Source organism: Orcinus orca, chromosome 2 (assembly GCF_937001465.1).
Source record: "Orcinus orca chromosome 2, mOrcOrc1.1, whole genome shotgun sequence".
Taxonomy (NCBI): Eukaryota; Metazoa; Chordata; class Mammalia; order Artiodactyla; family Delphinidae; genus Orcinus; species Orcinus orca.
In genome coordinates this window covers 54,348,177-54,360,984 of record NC_064560.1, presented here as the reverse complement: position 1 = coordinate 54,360,984, position 12,808 = coordinate 54,348,177, and the positions used below count along the sequence as shown (strand labels likewise).

General features: G+C 37.1%; 1 protein-coding gene across 34 annotated transcripts in view; it reads left to right on the top strand.

The window, feature by feature from the left end:
• The window catches only part of ZMYND11 (zinc finger MYND-type containing 11), a 137,112-nt gene that overhangs the window by 109,342 nt on the left and 14,962 nt on the right, over nucleotides 1-12,808 (top strand). For 23 of the 34 annotated variants that reach the window (XM_004278369.2, XM_033403052.2, XM_033403051.2 and 20 more), the window contains 8 exons: nucleotides 456-543; nucleotides 1,091-1,146; nucleotides 2,287-2,364; nucleotides 3,222-3,340; nucleotides 7,484-7,691; nucleotides 8,077-8,145; nucleotides 8,940-9,212; nucleotides 9,533-9,718. In XM_004278369.2, the coding sequence (XP_004278417.1) occupies nucleotides 456-543; nucleotides 1,091-1,146; nucleotides 2,287-2,364; nucleotides 3,222-3,340; nucleotides 7,484-7,691; nucleotides 8,077-8,145; nucleotides 8,940-9,212; nucleotides 9,533-9,718 (1,077 nt within the window). Of the gene's footprint in view, nucleotides 1-455; nucleotides 544-1,090; nucleotides 1,147-2,286; nucleotides 2,365-3,221; nucleotides 3,341-7,483; nucleotides 7,692-8,076; nucleotides 8,146-8,939; nucleotides 9,213-9,532; nucleotides 9,886-12,808 lie in introns of those variants that run through there. The other 11 variants (XM_049705692.1, XM_049705683.1, XM_049705686.1 and 8 more) reach the window with 4 other exon arrangements.

Genomic DNA, 12,808 nt, shown 5'->3' with positions numbered 1-12,808 from the left:
AACCGTATCTTCTTTGTGATAACGGTAAACTGTCACAGAGGCTAACAGCTCTTTGTTCTTTCAATTTTTATTCTCTTGAGTTATAAAAATAGTAGATATGTAGTTAGGGTCTCATCAACCCCACTGACCAAAGCTTTCGTTATTTACAGTGCTTAGCAGCAGCTTTTGTTATTACAGAATGAGGTGTTCACGCTGCAGAGTTCATACTAGTAAATAAATATTGGGGACAACGTGGCTGCAGGATGTTGGCTCTGCACACTTCACCATCCTGTAATAGTCTAACTGCAGACGGAGTTGTGGGTTTCTTGTACGCACATTCTGTCAGTACCATGGGACACAGGAGTAGTCATAATGCCATTCTGGAAAATTTGCCTGTTTCCTACACTCTAACGCTGTAATGCTGACAGGTGTTTTCACCATTAACCCTTTGCCATTTTGTTGTTTTCCCTCTGCAGAAAGTGAACGAAGGGAAGTACCGAAGTTACGAAGAGTTCAAAGCTGATGCTCAATTGCTTCTCCACAACACAGTGATTTTCTATGGAGGTTGAATATTTTTTGTTTTTTTCTTTTGTGTAGTTTTTAAAAATTCATACCATTTACATTCCATGTTGAAAAATATCTTATATAAAATATTATATTAAAACAATACCTGAATGATCTGTAAGTAATAATGTTAGGGTTTAAACTTAAAAATATTTGGTAATGGAGTTATAGCTTATAGAATTGACTGGCCAAAAGCAGAACTCTAGTTACACTAAGTAATATTCATAGTTTTATATATAAACTTAGTTGAAAGGCTTTTTATAAGCACTTTGATTGCTTTTGATTTTCTGCATTAATATCCCCTCATTCAAAAGTAATGAAAGAGGTCCCTCTGTACCTAGAGTATTATGTTATATTGGATATAAAATTAAAGCTGCTGATAGCGTTTTCTTTTACTGCCTTAATTTTATTTTAAATACACGTTTTTTGTTTTAAATGGTATGTGTCCACTTTTGTTAAAAATGAAAGAAAATTTAAACGGCTGTATTAATTTTGATAGTCTTGTGTTTCTAGATCACTGGTAATAGATACCTGTCTTTAATTACAGCAGACAGTGAGCAAGCTGACATAGCAAGGATGCTCTATAAAGACACATGTCATGAGGTACTATCCATGCCTAATAACTAAACTCTTGCTATATTCCACATTAATCTATTTCAGAATTCCACTCTGATATGTACATTTTAATTTTGCCATTTTCTTTAAATATAATTTTATTTCCATGTATGACATACATGGGAAATAACGCAAACAGAAGGGGAAGAATTCTGGCAGAACTATTTTCAGAGAAATCCTGGGAGTTAGATTTAGTTACTAAGTAACTTCTACTAGTTAGAAGAAAAGGAAACTTTGTTCTCTCCTCTTTACCCTAAAGAGTATTAGTTATATAACTACATGTAAATGTGCTGCACTGGGCAGGCACTCAATAAACATTACCCTCTGCAAATGAAAGGTTCAAATTTGAGTTCTTACTACACTACACAGGCAAAAAAGCATCCAAACAACAGCATGCATATTTATACAATAAATGAAATATATATTTAGGGAAGGATTTTTTGGGTGGTCTTTCTTATTTGAAACACTCATCTATAACCATACTATCTTTGCAAAAGCATCTCAATTTATATAAAAAGTTTTGTTTCTTGATTCCATTTCACATATGACTTTTTAAAAATTCGTTAAACATGTTTATTGAGTGTCTACTGTGTGCTGTGTTAGGAGGAATAAAATGGGGATCAGGATGCTGGCTTCCTGCTCATACAGTTGCATTCTGAAGAGGGAGACTCAAGAAAAGGACAGACAAAATAGGTTTCTTTACAAGTTATAAAAAAATGTTATGAAAGAAAATAACACTAAGAGAATGAGGCAAAGTAGGGACTGCTTTTATTGGTAGCGGATATTTTATATGGGTAGATCAAGAGACATTTCTGAGGAAATAGCCTTTAATCTGAGTGCTGAACTGGAAAGGTATCAGTGAGGCTGGGGAAGCAGAGGTCAGATGCAGTGGTCCCCTAAGGAATCTGTCCTCTATTCCAAGTGCAATCTGGGACCTTCGGGAGGTTCCAAGAAGAAAGTGGCAGGCTCTTCTGGTATTATTCATTGGAAAATTAGAATTTTAAGCTTAAGGAACAAAACTGGAGACTGTATACATGAAAGAGAATGTTAATTTGCATGGATCTATTTTATATAGTTTTATGCATGTGTGTATTTTATGTAGGCTAAATAGTTGATTTTCTTCTTCAGCTGGATGAATTACAACTTTGCAAGAATTGCTTCTATTTATCAAATGCTCGTCCTGACAATTGGTTCTGCTATCCTTGTGTATGTAAAATTTTGAGATTTTTTTTTTAACCTCTTAAGTGTCTGATGTCTTATTTCCAATTTGCTTGAAGATTATAATCCTTCTAAATATTTTTCTTTGTGTCATAGTATGTATGGTTTTAATGAGTATAAAAACTGAAACATGGGGGAAACAACTTGGGATCAGTATCCATTTCTGACTTTAAAATGAGGACCCTCAAGAGTAGGAATAAACATTGAATCCCTTAATACATAAAGTAAAAATTTGCTTTTCCTCTCATTCTCTCACAAGAAATCTAAGTCTTTATATATACTTATAGCTGTGTGATTTCCCCTAAAATGGCATGATTTCAAGGAGTGTTCCAGGGGCAGCCGCCCACCGCTGGCCATGGTGTAAGAGCCTGCCTGAGAGCCCCTATTCTCCGAGATATTAGTGTGCTCCTCAGTCACTTGAGGGTCTCATTAAAGTTTGCATCTCCGACTTGATAGATCGGGAGGAAGGCCTAAAATTCTCCCATTTCTTATAGGCTCCCAGGGTTGGACTGTATTTCATGAAGCAAAGTTAGGGTGTTCTGTTTGCCACTGTTACACTGCTGGCTTCATTCCAGATGCCACAGGCTATCAAGAGATTCTTTTCACTGTCTTTTCTGCGAAATGAAGGTCCACATTGCTTATGCAAATTTTAATTTTTTTGGTGTTTTCCTTGGAGGCAAAATCAGTCAATCCTGGGGTGGGGGTAAATTCTGTGTGCTTAGGAGTTAGAAAAAAAATATTTTCAAAATTATGGATTATGCTTGACTGAGTAGTTCAGTATTAATGATATTCTTGTATTTAATACTTTAAAAGTAGTATGACAAGGTAAAACATTTTATTTCCAGATACCTAATCATGAACTGGTTTGGGCTAAAATGAAAGGTTTTGGATTCTGGCCGGCCAAAGTCATGCAGAAAGAGGACAATCAGGTTGACGTCCGCTTCTTCGGTCACCACCACCAGAGGTAAATCATGTGCAGCATCACCCCTGGGCCTCCAGGAGTCGTGGGGGGCGCCCAGTCCTGCTTTACCAGTGCTCTGTGGGCTTTGCCATTAGAAACTGTGTGAACTGTATTTCATTTTATTTTTTTATGAATTTATTTATTGTATTTATTTATTTTTGGCTGCGTTGGGTCTTTGTTGCTGTGCGCAGGCTTTCTCTAGTTGCAGCGAGCAGGGGCTACTCTTTGTTTCGGTGCATGGGCTTCTCATTGCGGTGGCTTCTCTTGTTGCAGAGCACAGGCTCTAGGCGTGCGGGCTTCAGTAGTTGTGGCTCACGGGCTCAGTAGTTGTGGCATGTGGGCTCAGTAGTTATGGTGCATGGGCTCAGTTGCTCCGCGGCATGTGGGACCTTCCCGGACCAGGGCTTGAGCCCGTGTCCCCTGCGTTGGCAGGTGGATTCTTAACCACTGTGCCACCAGGGAAGCCCTGAAGTGTATTTTAAATTAAAAAACAAATCAGCACATAACTTGACTGGGCACCTAACAGTGCTTTCTATACATGGTATTTCTAGGTGTATTTCAGATAATGGTTACTAAACAGGACAGTTTCAATAGCTGACTGTTGAGTTCAGAAGCGTGTTAATGGTGGGATTGAATCCATATTAGGAGTTAAGTGGAAGGTTTCTCAGGATGTGTTCATTTCATAGAATTGTAATATCATTACGGTAGTTTCAACTGTACTTTCAAGGTTCTGTCAAAGCCATAGACAAAAATAATCAACTGAGGAGTACAGGAGAGTGTCGATGTTATGATCTAAGAATGTACATGAGGGAAAAATTTGACTTAGTTTTTTGAATTTCATTAAATAAACAGTTAATTTAGAAAAATGAAGAATTCAGTTATTTTTAAAAAACATTCTACTAGATGAGAACAATCTGATAATCAGAATTTTCCTATATTTTCTTTTTTCACTAATTTTAAAACAACTTTATAGTATCTTCAACCATGAGTGGTATTTTATTAATAATATGAGTTTGTTTTATATCATTCAGTATATACTGTGCAGAAAATATTTTAAAAGAATAATTGAGCTGATTTACTTGGGTCCTTAGAGTAAGTTTGTCATCTGAAGAGGGAATTAAACCAGAAAATTACATTTCCAGAGTCTTCTTCCCCCAGACTTCTAATTTCTTGGAAGATTTTATCTAAAAAAATTATGGACAGATGGGACTCTAAGGACTTTATTTTAGAAAATAAAAGATCTACAATTTTACTATAAATACAGTTTTATTATGAATCTTTTTCATTTGCTTTTCCTGGTTACAATATAGCAGCAAGATATTTCAAGTGAATGATGGGGACATACCTTAAAAATGATACTCTATCATGTTAGAATAATTGATATATTAAAAAATGAACTCTATAAAAATAATAGTTTTAATTACTTAAGCAACATGTTATATACCAAGAAGAGATGGCCTATAAGGGCCCCCAGCTACAAGTTTTCATTAGTAAATACTTTAAAACTATTGTAAACATTTTTTAGTGTGCCATTCAGTGGCATTAAATACCACATTGTTATGCAGAGATCACTATGAATAAATACAATAAATATTCTTTAGCCATTTTATCATGTCTTTACACTTAGGTGGAAGAAAAAAAATTTAAGCAAATAAATGATTTTGGACTAGTCCCTCTGTATGCTCACACCAGAACATGCTGCTCCCTCCCTAGACCCTGAACCCTGAGCAGGTTGTAATGTTCAGGGAGCAGATGCCTGTGGTCCTGGTAAGTACAGGCAGGGTTTTCATAGGGTATGCAGGGTTCTTCCTGTCAGAGGAAAAAAAGTAGCTGATAGGGTCTGACTGTCAGCAGGGCTAAATCTGCTGCTGCCTGTAGTTGGAGGGAGCAATGGCACAGGGAAGAAAGAAAGGGGACATTTTGGGTTCATTTGCCATCATATCACTGAGCCATTTTATTGTGCATATATTCAGAGAATTCCAGATTGACAGATGTGTAGGTATAGCCAGATTCGATTTTACCTCTTTTTATTAAACTTACTGTAAAATTGTGGGGTGCAGTTTGCCTTTTATTTTTAGTGTAGGTCAGATTGCATGCTCAGTGATACTCTTTAAAACTGAAATCTGATTATCTACAATAATGGAGATGATTAAGAGAGAATAGGAATGTTTTTATGAATTGCATTGAGACGTAAGTCTCATGTTAAGAATAGATTCAGTTGATTAAATCAGTAGATTAAATTCAGTAGATTAAAGGCAGTGGCCATGTATGTAGAAGTGCCAACCTAATAATTAGGCACAGTGAGGACCCTCACTGGGTTCCAGCTGGTAGTAGATAAATGAATAAATTCAATAAATTCAGTAGATTAAATAGATTCAATAGACTAAATATATCCAAGGGGATAAGATTCTCTCCTAGGTCACAAGTTGATTCCAGGTAGTCAGCACTGCTTATAACAGAAATCTCTCTCAAAAAACATACTGGTTTTAAAAAGTGTTTTAATACTTTTATTGATTGACTGGTATGTAATAGGTGCTCAATAAACGTTTGTTGACTGAAAGAGTAAATATAATATAAATACAAGATCTAATGGTAAGGAACTCTTCCACAAGCAAAATTTTATTTGCACTCTTTTTCAAAGTGTAGTTTACTTTGGTTTCTAATAAAGCACTGTCAGATGATACTGTTAATGTAATATTTATAAATAAGTTCAAATTTAACAATTTCAGTTATCATTACCATATAACTATGGATTATTATATATTTAAAATGTGCTTTTAAATTCTAAAGCAAACAGCTTAGTTTGTACAAGCAAATTAGAAGTCTACATTTTTGTCTTTAGGCATATGTGCCGGGATTCAGTAAGATCCCTTCAGAACAGTCATAGGTCTAGAATTTCTGAAACTCCTAATAAGACTGAAAAGAGCAAATCTGTATATTCATAGTGCTGGATCCCAGCTTGTACCCTGTGCTTTAGAAAATGTCATACTAACTGTGGCTCACATGTCCTTATATTTTCTTATTTCATTTGTGACATCCCTTCTGCCTAGAAGTCCTCCCCTCATGTGGTCCCCGTTTAAATCTTACTCCTCCTTCAAGATGGAGCCCAAATGAAACCTGTGACCACTCACAGCCAAATGAAACCCTCTTCCTCTCCAGAGTACCCCAGAGTCACCTCAACTCTGTGCTGCACTGTTTTATCATTGTTTCTCAGTTAAAGGCAGTGGCAATGTATATAGAAGTGCCAAACTAATAAATTAGGCGCAGTGAGGACCCTCACTGGGTTCCAGCTGCTAATAATAGCTCTCCTTAACCCCATTTTGGCAGCACCTCTGCCAGCTGTCAAATGAGGTGGGAACAGTCAGTCATAGGTCCCATGCACTGTATGCTTTGTGGTGCCTTCCACTGGCACATGGTAAGCCCTGGTTGAGTTGGATACTAATTTAAGTCCAGTCAAGCAATTAGCACCCAGGAAAATTTTCTTAAGTTTCTAGCATTCTTCCCAATAGAACCAAATGTAGTTTTAAATCAACTTATGTGTTCGCAGTTGAGTACTTGGTTGCTGAATGATACAAACGGTTTTCCATTTGTTGGTCATGGTTCATCTGATGAATAGGGATGTGATGACTTACTAGATAATAGTTGTTAGATGCCCTCATTTTGTATGTAAGTGTCTCATGAAAATTTCTGGGCATTTACAAATGATTCTATAGTTCTAACATGCAAATAGCTAGATTTTGAATAATTTACAGTATTCAAAACAATGAGATATTGAACATTTTAAAAAGAGCTGTGAATCACTCCCATTCTGAGAACTTTGCCTTGATAAATGTGAAAAACAAATGTCACTTCACCTATTTTCTACTTGGTAAGAGTTTTTATTCAAGCCACAAATTGTACTTTACAATTGGTAGACTTTCTACCATTTTGGAAATTTCTTCTTTTTTTTTGATGTGGACCATTTTTAAAGTCTTTATCGAATTTGTTAAGATATTGCTTCTGTTTTATGTTTTGGGTTTTTGGCCACGAGGCATGTGGAATCTTAGCTCCCCGTGTGTTGGAAGGCCAAGTCTCAACCACTGGACGGCCAGGGAAGTCCCTCCCATTTTGGAAATTTCTAACCATCCCTTTCAATGTTGTTCACAGGGCCTGGATTCCTTCTGAAAACATACAGGACATCACAGTCAACGTTCACCGGCTGCATGTTAAGCGCAGTATGGGCTGGAAGAAGGCCTGTGATGAGCTGGAGCTGCATCAGCGCTTCCTTCGTGAAGGGAGGTTTTGGAAGTCTAAGAATGAGGACCGAGGGGAGGAGGAGGCAGAATCCAGCATCTCCTCTACCAGTAATGAGCAGGTGAGAGGCACCAGTGAGAGCCTGTCGGTTCTTGTTCTGAATGTGCAGGTGTCAGCGCACACTCCTCACTGGAATGAGCAGATTCTGACTTTCTTCTTCCTTTCGTGTAACATTTGTAAAGTGCTCTGCAAAAGAAACCAGAAACATTTCCAATACAGGGGAGCCACCACCAACCCTGATCCTGACTCTACCAGCATATTAGCTCTTTCAAGCCCTCGGCCCAGAGGAATCATTCTGTGAGTGCCAACCACGTGGTCCTGAAAGAGCTAATGCGAAAGGGAACAAGTGCTCACCCCTGACCTGTGGGTCCCTGGCTAGTCTTAGCAGCAGAGAAGTGTTTCATAGTGTCGGGAATAATGTGCTGTTACTTTTATGATGCCCACAGCTAAAGGTCACTCAAGAACCGAGAACAAAGAAAGGACGACGTAATCAAAGTGTGGAACCCAAAAAAGAAGTAAGTTGCCTGCCTTGCAGTGTCCAGGTGGCAATTGAAACAGGAAATATTTTCACAGTTGTGATCAAGGCAGTGCTCCTCACAGGTCCTTGCGAAAAGCATTGCTGTCAGTCAACCTGTAGCAACCAAGATGGACCCAGTCTTCCCACTGTTCCCGTCATAGAGTAACACACGGGAGCTGCAAGTCTCCTTACCAGTTAAACAGCGGTGACCACGGCTGGCTAAGTGGGAGGGCACTTTGCTGTATTTTCTAGAACTCTGATATCTTCTCATAGTACTAATAAAAAACAAAGTGTTTATCCAACAAATCAATGAGGCCAACATTTAAAAACTAGAGGAAACTATGGCTGAGCTCAGCCTTTTAAAATTATATAATCCATGCATATTTTAAAATCAGGTGTAAATATGGGCAAAATCCTACCAGATATTCAGTGAGAAGTGGTTTAGGGTATTTGTTAAAGAATCTAAACCAAAGAAGTGACTATAAATTGATAATGATTTTGTACGACAAATTTTTTTGTTTAGTCTGTTTTGAAAAGAAAAAACAATATTGATATGTAATTGTAAATGACGTTCCTGTTTAGAATTATTGTACCTACTAATTGCATGTGTTTTAAATTTTTAAAAATTAGTTTATTTTTAATTGTAAAATACACAAAACAATTTTCCATTTTCTTACATTGTGTTTGAACTGCAGTTTTTTATATGGCTATTTATGTATATCACTCTGCTTTTCTCCTAATAGAGCTTGCTCTTGAACTAGTGAATTCTATAGCACTTTCCTTATCCTTTAGGAACCAGAGCCTGAAACAGAAGCAGTAAGTTCCAGCCAGGAAATCCCCACGATGCCTCAGCCAATCGAAAAAGTTTCTGTATCAACTCAGACCAAGAAGTTAAGTGCCTCTTCACCAAGAATGCTGCATCGAAGCACCCAGACCACCAGTGACGGAGTGTGTCAAAGCATGTGCCACGACAAATACACCAAAATTTTCAATGACTTTAAAGACCGAATGAAGTCTGATCACAAGCGAGAAACTGAAAGAGTTGTACGAGAAGCTCTAGAAAAGGTAACGCAGCCTCCACTGCCAGTGTTGCCTTCAGACGTCTGGGCAGGATAAGTGAATAGTCTTCCTATTGTGGTTTAGCTTCTGTCACTGAGGCATCAACCAGGTAGCTGCTTTTTAAAACTAGGACTATAATAAAATATCTTTTTATAATATTTTAATTAACAGTAGCACTTTTCTCATCTAAAATATTTTATAGCCCTTAATGAAATAAAGGGAAGAGGTACATCAGTTAAGTAGAAACTATGTATTAAGGTTTTGCTTAATGGTCTGTGTAAATTATGAGCTGACATATTGTGGGTTAACTTTTTTTTTCATTTCAGCTGCGTTCTGAAATGGAAGAAGAAAAAAGACAAGCTGTAAATAAAGCTGTAGCAAATATGCAGGGTGAGATAGACAGAAAATGTAAGCAAGTAAAGGAAAAGTGTAAAGAAGAATTTGTAGAAGAAATCAAGAAGCTAGCAACCCAGCACAAACAACTAATTTCTCAGACCAAGAAGAAGCAGTGGGTAAATACCACTATTTTCTTAGAATCTGATTTCTAAAAAATATATCATAGGTATGATGAAAATTAATTCAGAAAGATATATATGGCATATGCAAAAATTACTCCTGAAATAAGTTCTGATGTGAAATTGTCAACTTTAATTAACTAAAAAAATTTTTTTAAAACTCCAGATCCCACATTACTGAGTATTGCTCAGGATTATTTTGTTAAATTGAGATTATGATACTTTGGGACATAACATATTTAGTATAACTGATTTATATAACTTTTCCATCTATGCAAGTATTTTATTTTGATAAGTGGGCTGGCCCTGACTTTTGCTGGTAACTCCTGACAGGTAATATCTAACTTGTAAAATTGTAAATGTAAGTATCGTAATAGCAAACTAAGGATTTTCAGATTTTACTGCACTTAACATTTATACATTAGATTCTAGTAAAGAAATCGATTACTTTTACTTTATGATAGTAACATCTCACGGGTCTCTAACTTAACTGAAAAACTGACAGATGTTCATTTTTTATGTCCTGTTTGTGACTCCTATCTTCCGCTCAGATCAGCAGCTTCTGAGCATACAGATGTTTCTCTGCCAAATGACTGAGCTATGTGAACAAAGTTTTGTTCCCAAAAGCTCATAGCTTGCTTTTAATTTTGATGAATTACTGTATGAAGTTTTGGATTCTTCATTTGATCCAGACTACATTCTGAAAAGAGTCTTTAAATATATGTAAATGTTTCATGAGGGAAAATAAACATTTTTAAATTTTTGATGAAGATTTGACAAGAAGGAAAAGAAAAACAGATATAACTTAGAAGAATATATGAAGATAACTTAGAAGGAAAAACAGATGAATGATGAAATATAAATATCACTAGATCGAATTATTAAGGTGTGCTCAAGATCTTATCAAGCAGAATGCCCCAACACCATGTCTGTAATTCTGTCTTCATGCAAAGATGAGAGAAAGCTAGAAAGTAGACACTAGACTTATAAGGGGAAGTTCCCATAAGTTTACTCATGAATCAAGGAAATGGGAAGAGGTGGCTAAAGTAAAGAGTTATAATACTGCTTTTTATAACATTTTACCATTGATGAAATAGCTGAATTATTATACCTATTTGATTCCACATATAAATGATACCATGCGATATTTGACTTATTTTACTTAGCATAATACCCTTGAGGCCCATCCATGTTGTCCCAAAGGGCAGCATTTCCTTCCTAACTCGTGGCTGAATAACCTTCCAGTGTGTGTGTGTGTGTGTGTGTGTGTGTGTGAGTGTAGTAGTATATATACATACATCACACTACGTTTTCCTTAATCTGTTCATCCATTGATGGACATGTAGGTTGTATATAGATATCTTGCCTATTGTGAATATGCTTCAGTGAACGCTGGAGCACAGATATCTTTTCGATACCCTGTTTTCATTTCCTTTGGGTAAATACCCAGAAATGGAATTGCTGGATAGTATGGTAGTTTTATTTTTAACTTTTTGAGGAACCTCCATACTATTTTCCATCATGGCTGCACCAGTTTACATTCCCATCAACAGTGCACAAGAGTTCCCTTTTCTCCACATCCTCACCAACACTTGTCTTTTTTTATGATGGCCATTCTAACAGGTGTGAGGTGATATATCACTGATACTGATTAGCATTTCCCTGGTGATTGGTGATGTTGAGCTGTTTTTATGTATCTGTTGACCATTTGTATATCTTCCTTGGAAAAATATCAATTCAGGTCCTCTGCCTTTTTTTTTTTTTTGCGGTACGCGGGCCTCTCACTGTTGCAGCCTCTCCTGTTGCAGAGCACAGGCTCCGGACGCGCAGGCTCAGCGGCCATGGCTCACGGGCCCAGCCGCTCCGTGGCATGTGGGATCTTCCCGGACCGGGGCACGAACCCGTGTCCCCTGCATCGGCAGGCAGACCCTCAACCACTGCGCCACCTCTCTGCCTATTTTTTGATTGGGTTATTGGGAGTTTTTTTTTTCCACTGAGTTGTATGAGTTCTTTATGTATTTTGGATATTAATCTCTTATGGGATATGTGGTTTGCAAATATTTTTTCCTATTTCAAGGTTGCCGTTTTATTTTGTTGCTGGTTCTCTTTGCTGTGCAGAAGCTTTTTAGTTTGATGTAGCCCCACTTTTTATTTTTACTTTTGTGGCCTTTACTTTTGGTGTCAAACAAAAAAAAAAATCATTGCCGAGACCAATGTCCAGGAGCTTACCCCCTATGTTTTCTTCTAGGAGTTTTATGGTTTCAGGTCTTGCGTTAAAGTCTTTAATCCATTTTGAGTTGATTTTTGTGTATGGTGTAAGATAGCAGTCCAGTTTCATTCTTTGGCACATCATTGCCCAAGTTTTCTCAATACCACTCATTGAAGAGACTGTCCTTTCCCCATTGTATACTCTTGGCTCCTTTGTCATAAATTAATAGACCATGTTTGCATAGGTTTATTTCTGGGCTCTCTATTCTATTCCATTAATCTATGTGTCTGTTTTTATTGGTTTGTTTTTTACATCTTTATTGGAGTATAATTGCTTTACAATGGTGTGTTAGTTTCTGCTTTATAACAAAGTGAATCAGTTATACATATACATATGTTCCCATATCTCTTCCCTCTTACATCTCCCTCCCTCCCACCCTCCCTATCCCACCCCTCTAGGTGGTCAAAAAGCACCGAGCTGATATCCCTGTGTTATGCGGCTGCTTCCCACTAGCTATCTACCTTACGTTTGGTAGTGTATATATGTCCATGCCTCTCTCTCGCTTTGTCACAGCTTACCCTTCCCCCTCCCCATATCCTCAAGTCCATTCTCTAGTAGGTCTGTGTGTTTATTCCTGTCTTACCCCTAGGTGCTTCATGACATTTTTTTTTCTTAAATTCCATATATATGTGTTAGCATACGGTATTTGTCTTTCTTTTTCTGACTTACTTCACTCTATATGACAGACTCTAGGTCTATCCACCTCATTATAAATAGCTCAATTTCGTTTCTTTTTATGGCTGAGTAATATTCCATTGTATGTATATGCCACATCTTCTTTATCCATTTATCCAATGATGGACACTTAGGTTGTTTCC